Here is a 23267-nt window from a genome sequence, read left to right as displayed (position 1 = left end):
CCGGTCCCGCAGGTGTTCACCGACAGGTGCACAGTGTTCTGCAGACAGAGAGGTGGCATGTCACACAGACTGGAAGCCCCCTCCGATCACCCATTATTGCCTTGGTCCTGAATGTCTCCTACAGGCCCCTTCATGGCTAACCTTGAACCTCGATGGTGCACCAAAGGAGTAATATAACGTGGTTCATGGTTGTCTCCTCTCCCATCCCCCATTCTCGCCGCCGCCGTCGTCTTTGCGCCGGCAGCCTCCAGACTGAAGGGCTGCGCCACGGTGCGACCGCACTGTTACAGGACGGGCTGGCAGCGCCGGGGCGAGCCGGGCCTCTACCTCTCCCTGCCCGTCTACCTGAGCCACAGGGCGGGGCTGAGCCGCTCAGGTACCCAGAGTACGGCGGCTGGGGGCCGTCGTGTCCCACGTTAACCCTGCCCGCCACCACCGCCGCGGGTTAATCCCCACAAACGCATGTTAGAGAGAACCATCACTCACCCCCCATCCCTCTTCACCGGTCACCACCACCACCGTCGTAGGATGTCGTTGTCATGACGCTGGCCTCTAATTGGGCCGGTTCACTGGAAGACCACTAACCCACTTGTGTATAAGAAACGTAGCATGAATTAACATCACACCAAGGTGTGTGTGTGTGTGTGTGTGTGTGTGTGTGTGTGTGTGTGTGTGTGTGTGTGTGTGTGTGTGTGTGTGTGTGTGTGTGTGTGTGTGTGTGTGTGTGTGTGTGTGTGTGTGTGTGTGTGTGTGTGTGTGTGTGTGGGGGGGGGGGGTCGGTCAGACCATTCAGGTAACTCCTCGGCCTGCAGTCTTAATTCCCCAGTTGCATGGCTCTGGCTGAGGCGCCAACTCCCACGTCGCTCCATTAATTCAGATTCAACGGCAGTGTGTCGTTGAATCACTTGTCATCCGTCTCCACTCAACCAAGTCATTTTTTTTTTTTTTGCACTTAATTTCATTCCATCGCGAAAACCCAAACCCACAGTGACGGCACCGGCTCGGTGACACCAACGGCCATTGATGGGGACCGTCCCTCGGGGTTTGGGTGTTCGGTGTTTGTGTGTGTCGAGGATTCATCCGTGTTGTCATGTCATGAGCTGCACAGCCAACGCTTCCGAATGAAGGCTTTACTGGTGTGTGTTTTGTGTCTTTGCCAATCCTGGGCTGCGCATGGACTTTTTCTTGCCGAGGCGCAGACGCAGGATACACAGGCGTGTTGCACATGACGCTAATGATTGGTCGGCTCCTTTGATGTACCAGGGCGTGGGGGGGGGGTGGACTGTAGTCCACCCCCCCCCACGCCCTGGTACATCAAAGGAGCCGACCCATCATTAGTGTCATGTGCAACAACTGTTTGTCCTGCTACGACGATGGCCGTAATGGTTTGTGGATGCTGACTTTGTGTGTGTGTGTGTGTGTCCCCATAAGAGCCCTCTCAGTCCGGCGGCGCCGTCATCGTGGTGCCGGCGCCCTCCAAGCGCTCGCCGCCGACCCCGCCCAAGAGGATGACCCCCGTCACCAAGCGGCACTCCACGCAAGAGGCCCCGCCCCAGGAGCCCCCGCCCCCGGAGGCCGCCACGCCGCCGGAGATCCGCCCCGCCGAGACCCCGCCGGAGGCGTTCGCCCCGCCGCCGGCCCACCAGCCCCCCTCCCCGCCCCGGCATCGCGTCCTCCCCGTCGCCGAGCCGACGCCGACGCCGCCGGCGGCTGACCCGCCCAGCCCCGTCACGCTGCCCCCCGCCAATCCGCCGTCGGCCATCCCCCTGCACATCCGCATCCAGCGGGCGCTGGTCAGCCCCTCGCCCGTCAAGGCCAACCCGGACGGCTCCCAGAGGGCCCACTCTCAGCTGTTTGAGTCCCCGCCCGAGGTCCTGCAGGAGGGCGGCTCGGTGCGCTACTCCCTGCCCATCACCATCGAACCCCTGCGGCTGTAAGAAGCACCTCATTCAGCTCTCGCTTTTACCCACAGAGCCCTACGTTGAGTACATCTGTCAGAAGGAAGAGAAACTATATATATTGCTGTCGGTACGGTAAAGGTATTCATAGTAATAAATACAAAGCACTTGCAATTGCTTGGTTAACCCGTTCCCCATACACAACAAGATAGCTAGGATAAGATGCTACACCATGCTAAGTACTATGTTTAAGTGCCGCCCACTCAGGACGTATAACATACAGTAAATGCGTACATTAAGCCCCCCCCCCCCCCCCCCACCTCTGTTGACGCCGAGCAAACACGCCCGCTCAGACCGCTATCAGATATCGTGATAACGGAGATCGGGCTTTTGCAGCGTGAGGAAGAAGAGCGTCAGATGGCCGTAGTCTAACGTGTCGGGATGTGGGTTTGGTTTTGTTCTCTGTGGAGTGTGTTGGGCTTCTCTCTCCCGGCAAGCTCTCTTAACGATGTCACTAACCGTATCTCCATTTATTGTTTTTAAATCGTTAATTAGCCCTGAATGGCCCCAATGTGATTATCGATGTAACGAGTTGGGTTAATATGTTTGGAGGTCATTAACACTTTGAGAATGGGTGAAATTGTTCCCTGGACGGATTGGCTTGCGTTGGATCGTGTTCTATTGTGGACAAACTTCCTAGTTGAAATATGGTGTTAATGGAGTTCAATATCTGCCCTAGAAAAGTTTCAGAGTGCATGTTTCAATTAAATAGTGAAGTGTTTTGTTTGTGCCGAGCTCCAAATACAAAACCCTCATTAAAATACCGGTTGTGTCATTCATATCTGCCCTGCATCAGGAGAAAAGTATACTCTTCTCACACCTCTCTACCTCCCTCTCTCTCTCTCTCTACCTCCCTCTCTCTCTCTCTCTCTCTCTCTCTCTCTACTCTCCTTCTCTCTCTACCCTCCCTCTCTTCCTTCCACCTCTCCCTTCCTCTCTTCCTTCCACCTCTCCCTCTCTTTTTCTCTACCTTCCTCTCTCGCCTTCTCTCTAAACCCTCCTCTCTCTCCTTCCTCTTTCGCTCTCTACCTTTCTTTCTCTCTACCTTCCCCTCTTCCTTCTCCCTCTACCTCTCTCTCTCTCCCCTTCTCTCTCTCTCTCCCCTTCTCTCTCTCTCTCCCCTTCTCTCTCTCCCTCCCCTTCTCTCTCTCCTTCTCTCTCTCCCTCCCTCTACCCTTCTCTCTCCCTCTCTCTCTCCCCCAGGCAAGAGGACGATGACTTCGACATGGAGGAGGAGCTGGCCAAGCTGCACCCTCCCCCGCGGTTCCCCCGCCAGCCGGAGCTGGAGCCACGCAGCCGGCGGGGGCTGGTGGTCAGCGCCATCCCCGAGGGGGGCGGGCCGGGCGACAGCGAGGAGGACGAGGAGGAGACGGACTCGGACGGGCCAATCAACTACCGGGACGACAGCGAGGAAGAGAGCGACGAAGAGGGGCAGCAGAGTGAGTGGAGGGGGGGGGGGGGGGTCAGAGTGGGCAGTAGAGCAGGGGGGTGGCGATTCAAAACGCAGCCTCCCTCCCTGCATTCCTCCGTCATTGAGAGGGGGGCATTTGATTGACAGGCGAGACGGAATCGCCAGACCAATCAGGGGTGGGATGCCATGATTGGTCCGAAATGAGTCAGGCTTGAGTTTAAAGTGGCTCATGCAGAGCTGTCGGACATTCTCATTCGCGCATTCCACTCACTGACTGATTGCTCTTGGCATTTCTCACAAATTGCACTCAAATTACTTCTGTTGAATCTTAACTAAAGCAGGCTTTTATGTCCTTTATAGACGTCAAATAATAACTCATGATTAATATAGAGTTGGCTACTGGAAAGTACATTCAAGTGTCTGGAACTGGCTGTGACCTGTTCCAGAGTGACCACAGGCAGTCAGCAGTTTGAGAGCCCTGGTTCTGTCCCCTGTACCTGCTCGCTAAAAGGACCCAGGGTGTGTAAACGGTAGGCTGTGAGCCAGTGCTGAACAAGGTTGTGCTGCAGGTCGGCTGGCAAACCGCGTGAAGAGGAAGGACACGCTGGCTCTGAGGCAGGAGCACGAGGCCCAGCAGGACGGCCCCGACGACACGGCCTGGCAGAACCGGGAGCAGTGGCTGGCCCTCCGGTCCAAGATCAGCAGCGCGCTCACACGGTACCAACACCACACACCTACACCACACACCACCACCATCAACACCACCCCCACCACCATCAACACCACCCCCACCACCATCAACACCACCACCATCAACACCACCACCATCAACACCACCACCATCAACACCACCACCATCAACACCACCACCATCAACACCACCACCATCAACACCACCACCATCAACACCACCACCATCAACACCACCACCATCAACACCACCACACACCATCACCACCACCATCAACACCACCACTATCAACACCAACACCACACACCACCACCAGCAACACCACACCGTCCACCACCACCACCATCAACACCACACACCAACACCACCACCATCAACACCAACACCACACACCACCACCATCAACACCACCACCATCAACACCAACACCACACACCACCACCATCAACACCACCATCAACACCACACACCACCACCATCATCAACACCACCACCACCACCAACACCACCACCATCAACACCACCGCCATCAACACCACCGCCATCAACACCACCGCCATCAACACCACCGCCATCAACACCACCGCCATCAACACCACCACCATCAACACCACCACCACCATCACCACCAACACCACACAACACCACCACCACCACCACCATCAACACCACCACCATCAACACCACCACCATCAACACCACCAACACCACACCGACCACCACCACCAACACCACACCGACCACCACCATCAACACCACACCAACCACCACCACCATCAACACCACCACCACCATCACCACCACACCAACCACCACCACCATCAACACCACGCACCACCACCATCAACACCACACCAACCACCACCACCATCAACACCACGCACCACCACCATCAACACCACACACCATCAACACCACACCAACCACCACCACCACCAACACCACACACCACCACCATCAACACCACACCCACCACCACCAACACCACCACCATCCCCACACCGACCCCATTATGAGTACGGTCTGCAGAGGAGCTCTAATGTGCTGCCCTTTTGTCCACACAGGCGCCTGAGTCAGAGACCTTCGGCCGAGGAGCTGGAGCAGAGGAACATCCTCCCCGGTGAGATCATCCTCTCCTTTCCTGCCTCTCTTTGTCTTACCTCGCTTCTCTTCTGCCTCGCTCTCCTCCCTTCCATCCCTCCCTCCTTCCTTCCTTTGCTCCTCCCATCCTCTTTCCTCCCCCCTTCTTCCTTTACTCCCTTCCTCTTTCCATTCCTGCCTCTCCCCTCTCTCCCTCCCTCCCCCTCTCTCCTCTCCTTTTCTTTTATTCATATCATCTTTTATTTATTTTGTGTGTTTTCTCTTTTACGCCTTTTCTCATTCCTGGCACGGCAAGGTCGAATACTGGGGCTGGTCATCTTCCCCTTCTGCTGACGGCCATGCAGAAAGCGCGTCTTTTTATCTGGCTGATCTTGCCTTGGCCCGTGGATATGTCTATTTCATTTCCCCTCCCCTGTGCCGCAGGGCCACACTAATGGATACAAAAGCGCTCCTGAGACCCACTGCGGTGCCTTGGTCTATTGGTTATTTAGCTTTGTGTGAGGCGTCGCTGGGTAAATGTCACTCTTGAGAAGGGCCCCTATGGCAATAGCCCGGTCTTAATGTTTTCATATCCAATGGCAAAGAGAGTGTTGAAAGAAATACAAGTCTCCGCTTTAGAAACGGTAAACTTTTCGACGCAAAAAAACTGCACTCCCCTACTTTGTCCTCGCAGACACGAGGACTTTCCGTTTGAGCGTGAAACAAAAAGCGTTGTGCATTCGTAGCGCGTTCACTCACAATCCAACCTTTTCAATAATCACAGACAATTCTGTCGAAGGACGTTTGGCTTTGATTGGGTTGTTATCTCCTGTCAATTAGAAACAGCTTTGAATGACTTTGAATCGATTTTAGAATCCAAAACACCAACGCCGAAGAAGTACGTTTACCAAACACAGCCCTTCTCGTGCGTTGTCCCTGAAAACCTGGACAGGGTGTACGTGTGTGTGTGTGGAACAATGGAGGGCCTTCTTCCAGACAAGCTGGTGATTTAAGGCAGGCTCGTGTCACATCTCTATGTTCCTGAAAGTCAAAGTCACGGGAGCTCTCTAAGCCTGTATCCCTTTCCTGCTCCGGCCCTTCCTCTGTCCTTCTCCCTGAGTCGAGTCCTTTCTCTCCCATGTCTCCCATGCGTCTTTGATTTACGATCCCTGCTCCTTTTTGTCTCTCAGCCAAGAACGAATCGGATCGTCGGATGGAAAGGTCCGAGATCAAACGGCGGCTCACCAGAAAGGTCAGCATGGCACGCACACACTCGCACACTTACACAAAGAGAGACCGATACACACACACGCAAAATCTTCTTCAGGACCTGCATGGTGGAATAAATGTCAAATAAAACACACACTCATCCTGGCTATGGTTAATAACATTTCCTTGGCTTGCCTGGGGAAAGAAGGTTAAACAAAATAGGAAAAGCATAAACAAACGGACACACACACACACGCTTGCTCCCTGCAGAGCTTGTAACAAGCCTCCCTGTGCCCCCCCCCCCCCCCCCCCCCCCCCCCCCCCCCAGCTGTCCCAGCGGCCCACGGTGGCGGAGCTGCAGGCCAGGAAGATCCTGCGCTTCCATGAGTACGTGGAGTGCACTCACGCCCACGACTACGACCGCCGCGCTGACAAGCCCTGGACCAAGCTCACCCCCGCCGACAAGGTAGTCAAATGGAGCGCACCCACTAGTATCGAGAGACGCACGCACGTGCGTACGTATCAAAGCACACGCACACACACACACACGCGTACGTATCAACGCACACGCACAGGTGGTAACACACACGCACAGGTGGTAACACACAGGCATCAGCACACAAAGCGTAAGCACACACTCCCAGACCCAAGAATCAACACACACAAACACAAAAGCATCAGCACACATACTAGCATCAACACACACAAGCAGAAGCACACAAACGGAAGCATCAGCCCACACACAAACGTACACACAAGTCTGTGCACCAACACAAGCTTACACAGACACACACTTGCAGAGGTCCAATGCCATAGTAAGCCATCCATTTGGTGGAAAGTCTTTTTTATTTTTTTTTCTCGTGAGAGGATTTACATTCTAAGCAGATCGGGTGTCAGGGAAGGTATTCCAGGAATGCCTTTGAATGGCAGCTCTGAATCCCCCCCGCGCAGTGTATTACCTGGCCCGGTGAAGCCAGGAACATTCTTTGAATGTATGAGGAGTGGACGGAAGAAGCCAATGTATTCCTGGTATTAGGGGATAACTCTTTCTCATGTTTGGTGTCTCAGTTATTCCATTGACAAAGCCGAGTGGCCAAGGCCCAGCGGGGGGGGGGGGGGGGGGGTATTCTGAAACATGTAACGTAGTGTAGTTTGAAAACAATTCTGTTTTGCAATCCCCTTGTTGCTTTTTCTCTGTGTGTGGGGAGGGGGGGGGGGTGTCGTGCCTAGCTCAGCAAACACCAGGCGTGTCTTAACGGTGGTGTGTGTGTGTGTGTGTGTGTGTGTGTGTGTTGTGTGTTGTGTGTGTGTGTGTGTGTGTGTGTGTGTGTGTGTGTGTGTGTGTGTGTGTGTGTGTGTGTGTGTGTGTGTGTGTGTGTGTGTGTGTGTGTGTGTGTGTATTGCTGCTTCCTCTTCTCCACCTGGTAATCCAGGCCGCCATCCGCAAGGAGCTGAACGAGTTCAAGAGCTCAGAGATGGAGGTGCACGAGCAGAGCCGCATCTACACCCGGTCAGTCTCCCTCCTCCCTCCTCACGGCCCCCCAGGGCCCTGTTCCCTGGGGGGCCCGCCTGCTGCTTCCAGCGCTCCCTTCACCGCTCCCATAAATACATTATCAGATGCTCACACACACACCCGTACGCTCACACGCATACTTCCATACACTTCCACATTAATATACACACACACTACCACACACACACACATATGCATACACATGCACGTATACACACTCACACTTACTCCTTCGGCCCAAGGAGAGTCGGTGACGTTTTCCCTTCTCGTTTCCTTTAGGTTTCACAGACCATAACCGTCCACCTCCACCGGATTGGTTGCGTGGGGGGGAGGAGGAGGGGGTGGAGGGGGAGGGGGATGAGAAGGTGGGGGATGATGGAAGAAAATAATGTGCGGCTGCAGCCGACAGAAAGATTGGCTCCCCCCCCGTCGTTCTTAACCCTGCCCCGTGCACAGCCCTTTCCTCCACGCAACACTCCCCAACAAAACTATGTACCAAGACCAAAAAAGCCCCGCTGGGTCCCCAACTGCTGACGGGTACCTTTTTTGAGGCTCCCAAAGGCTCTAGGTGAAGAGCCACTACTGATGCTGCCCCGGACCAGCTCCTCTGGAAGCAGAGGACCCTTTGGGCTCTCCCCATCCCGGGAGTACCCCACTGGGTCTGGCGTCGGGCCGGAGTGTGGCCGCAGGGCAGGCGACACACAGATGAAATGGGTTTCGGGCCCGGCCCCTTACAAGATGTTACCCCCCAAGTGCCCACCGGAGAGGATAATTTCCCAGCTGTGGTGCCGGGCGCACCCCCCCCCCCCTACCCCCTGGAGCCGGGGGGGCGCTGGTCGGTAGAGTAGCGAGAGTGAAACACTAGAGCAGATTCCGAGTCTGGCCCACGGCGGGCGTGCCGCGAGATCCTCCCCTCGACGCGACGTCTCTCCCGCAATCACTGTAGTTACTCTCAAAGGAGAGCCAATCGGACGAGGCCTTTCCCAGTACTTTACACTGTGTACGATGCGTTGTTTTAAATAGACACTTTTAAACCCCAGATCAGGAAATCCGTTGGCAGAAAACGGATGGTGGTAGTTTATTCTTTTTTTTAATTGGCACGTGCGGTACTTAGTCGAACTAATTAAAAACGTAGGAGTCGGACCAGGTGCGTTTATGTTTTCGCTGTCGTATCCGATGGCGATGGGGTGCCAACTGGCGCCAGCCTTAACTCTGGGCGTGAGTCAATGTTTATAACATACAAGAGGTCCAGACAAAATGTGAACTGATTTGCTACAGAGCCAGTGAGTTTTGCATATGAAACCCTGTTGTGGCTCTTATTTGAAATTTATTTTTAATCACTGTTTCTATTCTGTGAAGAAAGCAGCAATGTTTGATTTTGCACCTCATCCTAATGTGTGCATTTTACTGTTTTTTTTTGCTAAAGATGCATTTTTTTGGGTGGGCGGGTTTGGGGTGCAGCACATATGTCTAGGTTAGCTGTCATAGGGCACTTGATTTCCTGTAAGAAGTATAGAACTTTTACAATTTTCAGGTTGGAACATAAACTCTCGAAAAAGCAACTAAACATTGTCATATAATTCTATATTTCTAATTTAATAATTGTTTGCGTAAAATGCACATTTGTATAATGACAACGATGTTTTAAGGTACTTTGTATATTAAGGCCAATAGTTGCTGCAAATTGTGTTGATAAATCATGTAGAGCTTAGCAACCTTTATTGTATGTCAATTTGGCAAACTGTCTGAAAGTGTTTCACAATGCTGTTAACTACGTAGACTGACTACACTGACCCACAGAGATTATTTTGAAATATGCAATTTTTTTTTCTCCTTTTTACACTATGCAGAGATCTTTTAAACATTGAATGATAATTTGCAGCCCACTGTATAAATTAATATTTCTCACAAAATTAAACAAAAAAGGGTTTTTTGATCTTGACCTGAACGCGGGATTCTCATTATTAACCTTCTTGTTATTATTCATAATAAGGGTTGGATAATAAAACCATACTATATCTAACCCTGTTTTTCTTTAATCAAATTATCCCATTTATCTGCTTATAGTGGACGATTGCATCCATTCCAGACTCCATATGGGCTTGGTATATAGATTTTCCGGGTTATTGAACTGTTTCACTTCCTTTAACATGTGGCTTTGACATGACCAGATGAGGGCAGGTTGTTAGATTAAACGTCTTGTTTTTTAGGACTTTTCCCTCATGTCATCTCCACCTTCAAAAGCAACCTCGGCATTTCCAGAGCTCTTGGACAACAATCCACTGGAGAAATGTTCAAGGTTTTTGGTTTTAACAAAAGCCTTAAAGTGGCTTTTTCCATTTCTATAAAAAAAAAATAATGAGTTGCATTAGACAAGAGGCGGGCTGCATACAATAATTGGTTGGAAGGAAAGGCCTGTATAAAGGATGAGCTGAATCCAAAATTGCATTAATTTGCTTTGGGGAAATTAAGTGGTTTGCCATAACAGTTCCTTTTTTCCCTCTCTGAACAGTTTTGTATAGTCATCCTTATGAGAAGTTTGACAAACATGAATCACTAACCGTCCGTGATGATGTAGGCCTAGATATACCTGCAAGATCGATTCATTGTCTAGTCTGTCAATAAAACTAGTATAATCACTAAATTAATTGGTGAGCCATAATGAGCAGACATAGTGCGTTGTCGTTGAAGGTTGGAATCCATTCTTTATAATTAGGTGTGTGTTATCTTTCACGTTTTTATAATCCAGTTACGCATTTTGAGAGTACACGGGCTCGATTCACTCCGAGGATGGTTGGTGAAAACGGCCAATGATTCTCCAAACTCAGTTACGTCTGATTCATGGTATTGGCAGCCGTTAGGCTTTCTGTGCCTTAGGTCAGACCCCTGATGTAGGCTTATGTGTTCTCTGGGTCTCCCTCAAGGCTTTGGTTTTTAATACGGCGTTCCTGTACGTCCGATCATGGCATGTGGCACCAGCGCTCTCGTCCTGGTCCTTCTGGACATATCGTCCTAATCGCATCGTCCAGAGCCAGCCTGCTGAACGCTCCGATTACAAAAATATGCAAGCTCAGTAAAAAGTACTGCCTGTTTGGCATTCCTGTGTAGAATAGAGGCTATCTATTTTTATAAATAAATAAAAACGCAAGGTAAAACTCACTTGCCGTTTTTTTTTTTTTACGGATGAATGAATGGGTTTTTATGGTTATTTGGTTTTCAAATGGACTCATTTCTGTAGAAAAAGTCCATTCCAACTATAATACAGCCATCACTGTAAATGACGCAGAGCCCCCTCTGTGTCATTGATTAACACATCCATTTCATGTGGCTGGACTTCTCATGCTTAGCTTTGACCGGAAAAAATTGATACATTCCTGTTTTGTGTCGCCGAGCTTCAACTAAAGGCCTCATCCGGTGCCTTGGAAACGTAGAACGTCATCTATTACTACCGTCAGATTAAAGAGAGAGAGAGAGAGAGAGAGAGATGGGGGGGAATTGGGTAAACTGCTGAAGGAGCAGAAATTTCTTGACAACTTCAAGACGGCTGAATGCTACGGCGGCAGATGGAAAGGTGTGAGGTGTGTGTGAGTTATTATTAAAAAAAAAGGGCGGGGGGGGGGGGGGGGGGTTGTCCAAATGAAGAGCATTGGACAGAATAACAACAGGACCAAGTTCCCCTTGGGATGAGAGCCGCTGGAAGGAAGGGTCACCGATGGAGGGGCTGTCATTACACACAGGGTGCATACAGGCTCTCTCCGGCCAGGGCTTGCTCGTACACCAACCGCCACCCCCTCGACCACCACGCCCACCGACCTGAATGGTTTATTGTACCCTCGCCTGCGGTGCGGAGAGCCGGGAGAGGACTGAACCCCCCCTTTGGCAACGTTGAATGCTACCTCTGCAGGTGGGATGGGCTGCTGAATGTGTGTGTGTGTGTGTGTGTGTGTGTGTGTGTGTTTGTGTTTGTACGTGAGTGTGTGTTGTGTGCGAGCGTGTGAGCATGTATGCGTGTGTGTGTGTGTGTGCGCAACCGGACAAATGTCCTGGGGTGTTTCCATCCCACAAGCCTGTATAAACAAAACCAAGCATATGTGTTGCTGGGGCAGGAGCGCTGGCTGTAATGCCGGGTTCCCTTAATAAACACTGCATGGAGGCCTGGTTGTGTTTGTGTTCAGACTGCCCCTGGCCGTGTGGGAGGCGGGGAGCCCACATGGAACCTTCTCCATCTCCCATTTACTTCAATTTTCCAGAGGGGGGTCCTCAACACACACAGACACGCATGCACACATACAGACACGTACAAACATACACACACATACAACATACAAACGCGTGCACAAACGCACACAAGCACACACATACAAACGCACGCACACACATGCACACACACACATAAAAATGCACACACGCACATGCACACCACAAATTAATACAGGTAATGCTATGGTCATGAGAGGACTTCGGTTCAGGGTCTTCGTTGTTGCGACTTTATGATTGCAGTGTATGTTGGCTATGGTCTATGTATTAGGGTTATTGTTTCGGGTAAACAATTTTATAAGGAGCGACATCTAGCAGCGACTAGACGGCTCACAGACCAAAGGAGATAAGAGCAGATGGATAAACAATGAGTTGTGAGTGGTTCTTAATATGGAACTTAAACTGTAAATGAACTTCATGCTGCTGTTTTCTATCGCCAAAATGCTACTGGTCCGGACTGTGTGTCGTTCATGTCAGGCGTAAGTTTGATTGTGTGGCAAGTCGCAGATTTACAACATCATTGTAAATCCACGTTTCTCTCAATGACTTGTCCGTTTAAAGTCATATAAGTCGAATAAAAGAACGACTGCATGATAATAATGTGTTTGATTGACTGGGAACAAATAATAACTGATACTCGATGACATGGACTTGTGATGAGCTCAGAGTATAACCAGGCCTTCATCGCAGAAGGATTTGGACTAAGGTATATCCTCGTGACATGAATTAACCCCGCGTGCCTGCAAGGACCGATAATAATGTAATAACTGCCCCCCGTTTCCAACGCCTCTGAGGTGGATGCCTATTGGATATTTGGCTGGCCTGTCCATTACCCTAAAAGCTGGACAAGAAAATGCCAGTAATATAAGTTTCCGACAAGCAGAAGGGGAGAAATGCTATGAAAGTGCTCAATATCTAAGATTGATGTTTTGTTTTTCGGGAAAAAAAAAAAAAGTCTCAGGGAGCGGTGACTCACAGCTCGTTCGGGGCCTGAGGAGATCACACGCGCAAAGGGCAAACGCTGTTAAGATTTGCAGGGCGAGGAGAAAGGAGAAGCGAGGTTTTCCAAAGCCATTAAATAATTCCCTAACGCCTGGGCCTGTCCGGCTGCCTCCTCTCACTGCTGTCCGTCAATCATATCCACAAGGATCAAATCCTTGCTGCATTCCCCGAGGCCCCGGGCCCCTGCTAACACAAGCCCGCTGTTCAGTCGGCCCCGACGGGATCCAATAAGGGAGTCCGACATGGCTGTCCCTGCGGTGGCAGTTCCTTATCCTGTTTTTAACACAAGCCCCCAGGGGCGCTTTTTTGTATGAATCTACTTAGGCAGAGCGAAACCCCTTCAGCAGTCTGACTGAGTAAAATGTGTTCAAACGGAGCCGTAGTTTTCTCCTCCGATCACGTGTTTTCGTCATGATGTGATTTGATTGAATCCCAAAAAAAACGCAAAGCAAGAAGGTCAGAGTGACTTGCCCGAGCCTGAAAAAAAACATTGTCGTGTTATTCAGGCTTCAAACGAGAACGTTCCCTGATGCTGCCCCGGTACTGGTTTGACCCCGGGGAGAGTAATCCTGTTGCTGGGGGGGTTATTCCCTGTTGCTGCCCCAGTAATGTTGACCCCGGGGGGGGGTTCAGTATTCCCTGTTGATGCCCTGGTACTGTTAGGTGTAATCCAACCCAAAGTAGAGCAACCAACTGACTCTGAGTATTTTTATCAAACGGCGCCGGTTGGTATTTGCTGCCTCGGTTGTTGACGCTTCGCGTCACAGCGGGTGAGAGGATGTTGTTTTTACGTCAGCCCTCACACCACAACGTGGTTACCGTTATGTCACATGGCGGTAAACATTGTTGTGGTGTGTTGGCTGACATGAAAAGGCATGAATCCTTATGGTTTATGACTGGCAGTTAAATCCTCTCGAGCATCGCGGCCCACCCCGTCTCCGGTGCACCCCACCCCCCCCGGATCACTTCCTATCATCGTGAACGTGAGGTACAGTATAACCTGCAATCAGGGCCAGGCTGGGGGACACGGGGAAACGCCTTCAGTCTGTTGAGCTAGGCTGAAGGATTTACGAACCTGTCTTCACCTCCTTAACGTTATCACCCTGTACCTTTCATTTGGGAGCACTTGGTTGAACTTTAGGACGGGCCACCCCCGATATCATAGCTTTATATCTCACCAGCCCAAGAGTGGTTGGCCCTATTATTTTGAAGGCCGACCTAATGCTGTTGCGTTGGATTGAATCTTCTGGTTCCCATCCAGATTACTTTGGCTCAAATGGGAGTTTTATTCTATGTGGTCCAATGTTAACGCCTGTTTGGCGTGAGTGCATTAGTTCATTAGTTCATTAGTTCATGTGAACTATGGGCCTAAACTCAATCGTTGTCCATGTAATAGGAAATTGATGATATTGATAATTATTTTTGATTGAATGGCAGAAGTGCTATAACCATGCATTAATTATCTGGTTAAATCACCTAGTGACGCAAATGACATATTCCTATCAGCCTATAAATGATTAATATCCAGGCTATATGACTCACAAACACAGACAAGTCAAATTTTTAAGGGATTGGCAGCAGGATCTTGAAGCTTAAAATAACCGTAACATTCCACATAGGTATCTATAGAGTTATCTATAATATCTTCTCAGGAAAATGTCAGAGTATATTGATATGGACAGAGAGATTAACGATGATTATAAAGAATATTCTCCCCTTCTTGGTTCAGATCCCCCAGGACCCAACCTGCAATCAGGGTCTGGTTCAGACCTCACCCATACTATCTCACACCTTGCCAAGACAGAGTTTATCAATCATTCATGACTCTGTCAGAGTGTATTAGAAGAGATGTAAAAAAATTACGTTTTGGTCAATGTGTAAAGTAATTTTAATGGCACTGAGTTGTGAGAATACTAAGTTAACTAGATGTTGACCTCTTTAGAAAATGTCTTTAGAAATGTCACTTCACTCATTTGCGTAAAGATATGCAGTGTGTAGTTTGCATTATTATCACCAATAGTTACAGTGGCACTGAACCATCTAGACACTTAATGTCCATCATGGCACTCTGCCTTGGTGCTTTTTGGCTGGTGGAACCCCAACCCACAATCCAGTGATGGAAATCAGAATGCTTTACAGGCTCTTGATGGCTCTGCGCGTATCAATTATTCCCTCATGTGAGTAATGTCTTGTTGTTTGACCGCTTCCGTTCAAACAGAACACATTGTACTCTTTCTTGGGTTTCTGGCGAGCTATATGCACTACCCTGGCATTGTCGGTTCACTCATCAAACCTTCAAACTAAGTCAACTTCTGCCGGGCTTAGATCAATTTTCCCCCCCCCCCCCAGAGTTTAGGATAACGGGGGTGACACCAGGGTTGCCACCTGATTCCTGGTCTGGGTCCCTTGCCACCATCAGCAGCTCCCTTGCACCCTGCGCGTGGTCCATGGTACCACCCAACTTCTTTGTCCATGGCCCGTTTTTGTTTTAACACACATCCTGCCTCCATTAAAGTTCGCTCCCGCTTGGGACTTCTACTTTCCATAGGCTCCTTAGCTCATGTTTCCAACCTGGCAGTGCCTGAGCTTCATCTTCCACCATTCCACCCTTGAAAAACCCAGCCACGACTATTATAAACGTTGTTTTCTTTCTTTTTCTTCCAATAGATTTGGGTATGCATTGCATTTCAACAAATGTCTAGGTCAGCAGAATTGGTCCCTTGTAGCTTGTTTTGACCTTTCCGTGCATTTTAAGGGCGGTAAGGGCTATCTCCCATCAGAAATTGATTCTCTTCTTGGCCTTTGTGCTTTTCTTAGTTGTTGACAATGCAGTTCTGTTGAGTCATTCTAAACACCTCAGAAGGTGCATAGCGGGACGCCCTAAGTCATCCACCCTTTCGGGGATGCTGTTCCCTCCATTGGCTTTCAGACAATGTTGCAATGAGTTCCATATGGCTTTAAATCGTCTATTGAGTGGCGTATGGTACCTAGACACTATCCAGTTTAAATCCGCATAGATGACCCTTTCCAGGCTATTTCCTCAACTTAATGCAAGAAAACTAACTTCAAAACAACGGAATAGAAACAACTTAAACGCCGATAAAAGTCATTTAAATAAACAAAAACGCCCAACCAGATGGTGCTTATCGTTTCTTACTGATTAATCCCATTAGCTCTGGAGGGTAACAGGTCTGATAATCAGTGGGCTGCAAGACTCCATCTGTGAGCGCGCTAGAGTTTGGTGAGGTATTCATCAACCTGGCATCCCCATAATATGTAGGAGCAATGTATATATTATGGTTTTGTTTAGATTTTTGCCTTCAAACATGTTCTCAAGGCACTTTTGCACAGGACATAAATGATATGGCAATGGAATCTATCTTTTCCTTTTATCATTTAGAAGATGAGAAGGTGTAGTATACTTTTTAGAATCCATTTTGTTTTTGAATCGATTCGAAAGACTGAACTTCATCCCATTTCAAGGTATATTTTACTGAATGGCCTTGTATAAATGTAAACACTTAGCTTTGGCCAACGACAAAGAAGGCAGAATGCAATGCGAGAACAATAGGGCTTATGTATGAGGTCCAGGATGTAATATCAAGATACGTTGACCCAAATCAAATCAGACTTTATTTTTTGCTCTGCGTTGTAGAGTCAATTGGTGCAAAATGGGGAAGCTACCTGATTCTTACCTGCCAAGATGTAATCATTTATTATTCTCAATTTGCCTCAGTGCACCAATTCATTTTTTTTGATGTACCCAACCAATAAAGGGGTCCCTGATTGGTGCACCATTCGGACATAGCCCAACGCTGCTGCGAATAATGAAATTGGTGCACGCTGGTGTACAGCTGGCAACAAGTTTACCCCCTCCTAACCAACCTCTCCATACTCAACTCCTACAGTATAATGTACTTTGTCTGGGCCTGAGAGAGAGAGAGAGAGAGAGAGAGAGAGAGAGAGAGAGAGAGAGAGAGAGAGAGAGAGAGAGAGAGAGATCTTAGTCTAAGTATTCCTCCAATATGTGCACAAATTTGTATTTGTATCATAATGAGTATTTTCCTTCTGTTCTATCTGTATCCTATTTAACTTTTTGTGCTTTGACAACGAAGCCCAGTGGGAGAAGGCCCACAGACACTGGTGAAAGTGATCGGACAGCGTGAGGTGACCTGTGTGTTGCCATCGCTGTCCTGTGATGAAGTGTGACATGCATGGACATGGACACCAGTGGTTCGGCTGTCCCAGGCACCGACACGCCTTCGCCCTCCTTCTCTTCGTCTGGCCCCCTCTCTGTGAATAGGTCACCCAGACGTCTGCTGGGAAATAAGAGGTGCTGTCAAAGATCCCTAGCGTGGACAATGAAATGCCACGGCGCTCGTTTGATTCATGAAAGGTTTGACAGGCCAAAAGGTCCAATGTTGGACAATTTCAAGTACTCTTTAAGCATAAGGTTCAGGCTCTTTGCCGTTTTTCACTTTGTCACCATGATCCCATTGTTTTTTCCCCCACATGAAATATAAAATACATACTTCATCATTTGTTGGTGTTGTGTAATGCATTTGAACGCAATTTACTTTAAACCCTTACTTAGCCCTGTTGAGATTAAAGATCTCCTGTGCCTTCACAACGCGCTGCACTGTAATTACTTGTGATTGGCGCTAATAACCAATCTCTCCCCCAAATCAGCCCAGCCCACTCTGCATCACGCAGCTCCCATCAGAGAGCCCGCGCTGTGATTGGCTCGTCTAACAGGGATAATGAGCAGAACACGCACGAACGCACGCACATACACACTCAAGCACACACTCACACACACACACATACACGCAGGAGACACACACAAACACGAGGCACAGTGAGTTGGTTTAACTACCACTGGGACTGTGAGGGTTCTTCATAGAACCACGTTTAGAACCGCTACCATCGCTCCACTTTGTTAATATGTCATCTCAGGCTCCTTTGAGAGCACAGCGACTAATAACTAACCCACAGAGTTATTACTATGAAAAATCACACAAGGATTCTTGTTTACAACACAATTATTCACTACCTTTCATATCCAATCTGAATAATCGTTGTCCCATACTGTCTTCAAAGAAGTCTTTGTTGTGTCGGTTTTCATCTGAAATGAGGAGGACTTCAGTGCCAGCTCAGCTTCCCCTGAAGAGTCCCCTGCCTGTGGGAGCCTTGTCGCCTCGTGTGAGCTTTGTGCAAGAAGCTCCCCTTAGCGCAGGACTTCCATCTGAACAAAGGAGCCATTCAAAGGCCTTTCAGCCTGCACCACTCAGAACGAGAGGGTGGTGGTGGTGTCCGGGGTCGAGGGCCGAGGGCAGCCACTTTCACTCTGCCCACAACGAGAGAATATGCAAAACACAACAAAACACAAAAACGGCTGTTCATTTTAGCTCGATACGCTCGAACCCGGCAACAACATGTCTAACGGTACCTCCTTTGTGTGGGTCAAACGACTTCAAGGAGGCAGAGGGTTGACAGCTCTGCGGAGGGGAGAGCCCCCGTGTGGTGCGGGGGTGTGTGGAGGGGGGAGACTCATCAGCCTGATAACGGGAGGGTGACGCTTCGGGCCTCCGCAAGGTTTTCTTATCTCAAGCATGTCCCCCCCCCCCCCCCCCTCCTGGGGGAGTGGGTGAGGGAGGGGGGCTCCCTCCAAAACAAACAGTGCAGTCGAGTGGAGGACTATGGGATCAATGGAAAACGAAGGGGGAGATTCAATATTCAGGGGGACGGCGGGGCTGTGGGTTGCTGAGATGGAGCTGGGCGCAGGTGGGGGGGTGGGGGGGGGGTTGCATACGGTTTGTATGAAGTAAGGCTGGTTCCTACGTGTGCTCTCTCTCAGGTTGGAGGCACTGGACCAGAATGGTAAACTGGATGTGGTGCAAGCAGGGCCGTAGCCCGGGTTCGAAAAGTAGCTTCAGATCCAGGGGCTCAGATTTACAAAGTTGGGTTGTGCTTTTCTCGCACACGCACCAACATATGTCACACCCGGCAGACACAAAGTAACAGGTGTCCACTGAGTTAAAGGTGACATATCTGACCACCAGGTGTGAGTGCGATTAGCCGTTACAAGCCGTTTTGAAATCTGCTTCTTCTGACATGTTGGTGTGTCCAACTAGATGTATGACGGATATTTAAGCAACGTTTGCTACAGTCCAACTGGGGGAATGGTAGACTGCACTATATAATATATATATATATTTAGGTGGACACGTACACTTGTGATGTCCGAAGAGGCCGATTTTCAAAACGGCTTGTAACGGCCATTCGCACTCACACCTAGTGGTATAATACGCATTTACTAATCTCTGAGAAGTTCTCATCCGCTGATTTGGTATACAGTTAAAGGTTAAAGGGGACTTATTATACCACCAGGTGTGAGTGTGATTAGCCTTACAAGCCGTTTCGAAAATCTGCCTAAGATGACATCACTAGTGGGTGTGTCCATCTAGATCTGTGCTGGATAGATCTATCGACCAGCCTACCCAGTGGACTGAAGTAAACATTGCTCATCTATCCAGCACAGATCTAGGTGGACACACCCACTAGTGATGTCATATTAGGCCGACTTTCGAAACGGCTTGTAAGGCTAATCACACTCACACCTGGTGGTATAATAAGTCCCCTTTAAAAAATATATATTATCGTCAAAGATTACCGAGGTTTGGACCTCTGTGACCATGGTTGCGACTAGCGTGTCCCTTTGAGACTGTAAACCTGTGTTCAAGAGAGATACACAGAGACACTTGACTCTGCTTGAAAGAGCTTCACAAAGGCCTCTTTGGTTCCCCGACAAGGGGATCTGAGTGCTTTTGTTACGCTGTCTCTTTTCACAGACACCGAACCGCTGATTCAGGAGTAGTGGCAAACGAAGGCAAATGAAAAAAAACAACAAGTTGAAGTGGGAAGACATCCACACCGGCCGCGCTAAATGAGGTGTGCTGTTCTCTACGGACGTTGTGCGGGGATCACCTGCTCGCGGTCCCGTCAGCCGGTGTCTGTGGTGACGGCTGCACTGCCAGATCAGCGCGGTGGCCAATGGAGCGTGGCCGGCTCTGCCGATTCCTCGCCCCTGCCGGGTGAGTTATTGACCCGGGCCCGCGGGATCCGAGGCTTCGATAAACAAAGGCAGACAGCTTCTCACTGCGGTTTACCTGCTTCACCAGCCTCTCGAATCCTCTCTACCCCCCTCTAACACCCCCCCCCCCTCTCTCTCTCTCTCGCTATCATTCTCCCAAACAATCACTCGTCTCAGCTCCTACTCTCTTCCCCCCCCCCACCCCCGACTTGAGGATGGGCCGTGAATCTCAGAGCGCCTCACCTTCCCGCCGCACCTTCCCGCCCCTCTGCTCTGACACACAATGTGGTCTTTATGTCTCCCAGAGCCGCCATACAGCCGGCGCTATCCTCTTCCTCTACCACGCGACTTTCATAAGCCCTGAAATAACTCTCCCCAGGGAGTCCTAACAAAAGAAAAAAGAAAATCCCCCACCCAAGCAATTTCTTTGTGTTGTTTTTGTCTCTCGGTTAATGTGATGGCGGTTTACTGAGGTACTGTTCTGAGGGTGTTGTGGTGTCAAGGCGTGTCCCTGAACGGAGTGCAGTATACCGGGGTAGCATCCAGCTGCAGTCCCAGAGCCGGGGCATAGGGGAATAGGGTCCTGTGGAGTGCATGGCAGGTCCGTTTTTTTCAGCTTATTTCAATGTTTTGTGTCACATTCGTCTCCTAGCTGCCCCAGTCGAGTTTTTCGAGGTTAAAATTTCAAATTTCATTTCATTTTAGTAATTTGAGTAATTATTATTATTCCTAATTATTTTATTGAAATTTAACAAGATAAATTAACAATGCAAAAACTGGACTGGAATTCTCAAAACAAATGTATTTTTTTCAACTATAATTATTTATAATTTCAACACAAATTATATTATTAAAAAAAATCATTGACAAAATGGACATCTACTCATCTTCCCGCCGTTTCATCACACGCAAAAGGTAAAATAAAAACGAAAAAAAACGGACCTGCCACACCACAGGCCACGTTGCCACACCACAGTCCCCGTTGCCAAATCACAGGGCCCGTTGCCACACCACAGTCCCCGTTGCCACCCCACAGGGCCCGTTGCCACCCCACAGGGCCCGTTGCCACCCCAGAGGGCCGTTGCCACCCCACAGGGCCCGTTGCCACCCCACAGGGCCCGTTGCCACACCACAGTCCCCGTTGCCACCCCACAGGGCCCGTTGCCACATCACAGGCCCTGGCTCCAGGGCTGCAGCTGGATGCTATTGGTATACCGAGAGCCACTGGACTAGAGGTGGGCGTGTTGCTAGGATATGCACCAATCAGGGTGCGTGGCCGTGTCCACACTTTGTCTGTAATGAATGAAATCAGATTGTTGGGTCTATTCTAATTGGCCTAGGTTGACAAAGACACTCAACACAGAATTTTAATGGCACGTTTTGGAGTTGGATGTGGATTTCTGGATTTCTGTAAGAAAAAAAGAAAAATATACACGATATGTTATGTTATTACGTCAGCAACTATGAATTTAAAACGAGCCATACATGTAAAGCATATGTTATAGAGCATAACCATTAAACATAACTTCTGGAACAAAACAGTAAACCATACCATATGATGGGGAACAAAAAAAGCATTTAAACAATCATTTGGTAGAAAAATATATATTTTATAACATCATAACAGTTGGACTTTGGATACCATAGGGGAAACAGGTGGACTTTAGATATGATGTGGTTCTTCTCACACCCTGTTTGCTGAAATATATTCAGTATGACTTCTGAATTCCAAACAGCACCTGAACCAGCTGGCTTGATTTAATGGCTCATGAAATGTTGTTTTGATGGAGACATTTGTTTGCTGATGAAGGAGTTACATAAGACTGTTTCCAACAGGGAGGATTTCTGCTCTGCGAAGGCGTGGCTCTTAATGGATTCTGAAAGGAGAGTCCTGAAATACCACTAAGAGGAAACCCATTTCTTGGAAAAAGATAGTTGGTACATGTGGTTTAAGATGAGGTCGATGAGCTGTACTCTCCCTATTTTTCTAACACACGCACACGCACACATGTACACACGCACACGCACACGCACACATGTACACGCACACAAACACACACACACACACGCAGAAACAAACACGCATGCACACAGAAACAAACATGCATACAGACACACCCAAACACAGAAAAAAACAAGCATACACACACGGAAACAAATACCCCCACACACAGAAACAAACAAACACATACGCACACACACACACACACACACACATTAATAGCCCATCAGTGCCATACACCCAGTTGTGACGTGTGCACACCATTACCCTGACCGGCCCTTGATCAAACGTTTTGGAGGTTAAATAGAAAACAGAACACCCTTGAGGATTCAAATGTATGGAATCCATTCATTCATTAATCAGTTCATAATGGGATCACACATGATCAAGCAGCACATTCATCTTCCCTTCGGTGAGAGCATGTTGCGTTGAGTCCCATTGATATATTGGCCTTCTGCCCAGTTCAGGGTCGTTCTGAGCAGTGGCATTCCCTGTAAAACGGCAAGCAGCCGCTACAAAGAAGGCTTTAGCCTGAAGATATACGAATGGATTCAAAAGAAAAAAAACAGCTGAAATATTGCAGGACTGGCAAGTAATGTATATACAAAAGTAAAACGCCAGCTGTATTCCAGCGAATGTAAAATGGGGAATATATCATAGAAAAATGAGGTGAGATGATGAATATGTACATTCAATTTAGGGAGTGTACATTAAATGTAAAATGATCCATCACCTTTCTGTCTGTTGTCATGGTAGTTTGGAGAGCCAAACGACTGCACGCTCACTCAGTTCCTGGCCAGGTGTGATCGATGGAACCGGCGCTCAGGATGACAGTTCCTCATACCTGCTAAGTCTCCTCAGTGTAGGCTACGGGAGGTGGAGAGGGCTGTATGAATAGAAGACATTTCTTTGTACTGAAAACAGTTTTTATTGATCTGACTTTAAGAATTCGAGGTTATACAAACTTATATATTGTACATGATCCAATATGAACACATTGAGTTGCTTCAAAAGGTAATTTCCACGTTGTTGAAAACGTTTTCTAAGACTT

General features: G+C 48.9%; 1 protein-coding gene across 4 annotated transcripts in view; it reads left to right on the top strand.

The window, feature by feature from the left end:
- LOC130375555 (phosphatase and actin regulator 4A-like) overlaps positions 1 to 8204 on the top strand; it is a 30615-nt gene extending 22411 nt beyond the window's left edge. For 3 of the 4 annotated variants that reach the window (XM_056582545.1, XM_056582544.1, XM_056582543.1), the window contains 9 exons: positions 245 to 376; positions 1432 to 1933; positions 3162 to 3397; positions 3939 to 4086; positions 5125 to 5180; positions 6331 to 6392; positions 6678 to 6815; positions 7783 to 7859; positions 8142 to 8204. In XM_056582545.1, the coding sequence (XP_056438520.1) occupies positions 245 to 376; positions 1432 to 1933; positions 3162 to 3397; positions 3939 to 4086; positions 5125 to 5180; positions 6331 to 6392; positions 6678 to 6815; positions 7783 to 7859; positions 8142 to 8157 (1367 nt within the window). In that variant the 3' untranslated portion in view covers positions 8158 to 8204. The remainder of the gene's footprint in view (positions 1 to 244; positions 377 to 1431; positions 1934 to 3161; positions 3398 to 3938; positions 4087 to 5124; positions 5181 to 6330; positions 6393 to 6677; positions 6816 to 7782; positions 7860 to 8141) is intronic. The other variant, XM_056582546.1, reaches the window with a different exon arrangement.
- Positions 8205 to 23267: the final 15063 nt, after the last annotated feature.

Source organism: Gadus chalcogrammus, chromosome 22 (genome assembly GCF_026213295.1).
Source record: "Gadus chalcogrammus isolate NIFS_2021 chromosome 22, NIFS_Gcha_1.0, whole genome shotgun sequence".
Classification (NCBI taxonomy): Eukaryota; Metazoa; Chordata; class Actinopteri; order Gadiformes; family Gadidae; genus Gadus; species Gadus chalcogrammus.
The sequence above is the reverse complement of the archived record's forward strand: the minus strand, read 5'-3'. Positions and strand labels throughout refer to the sequence as shown.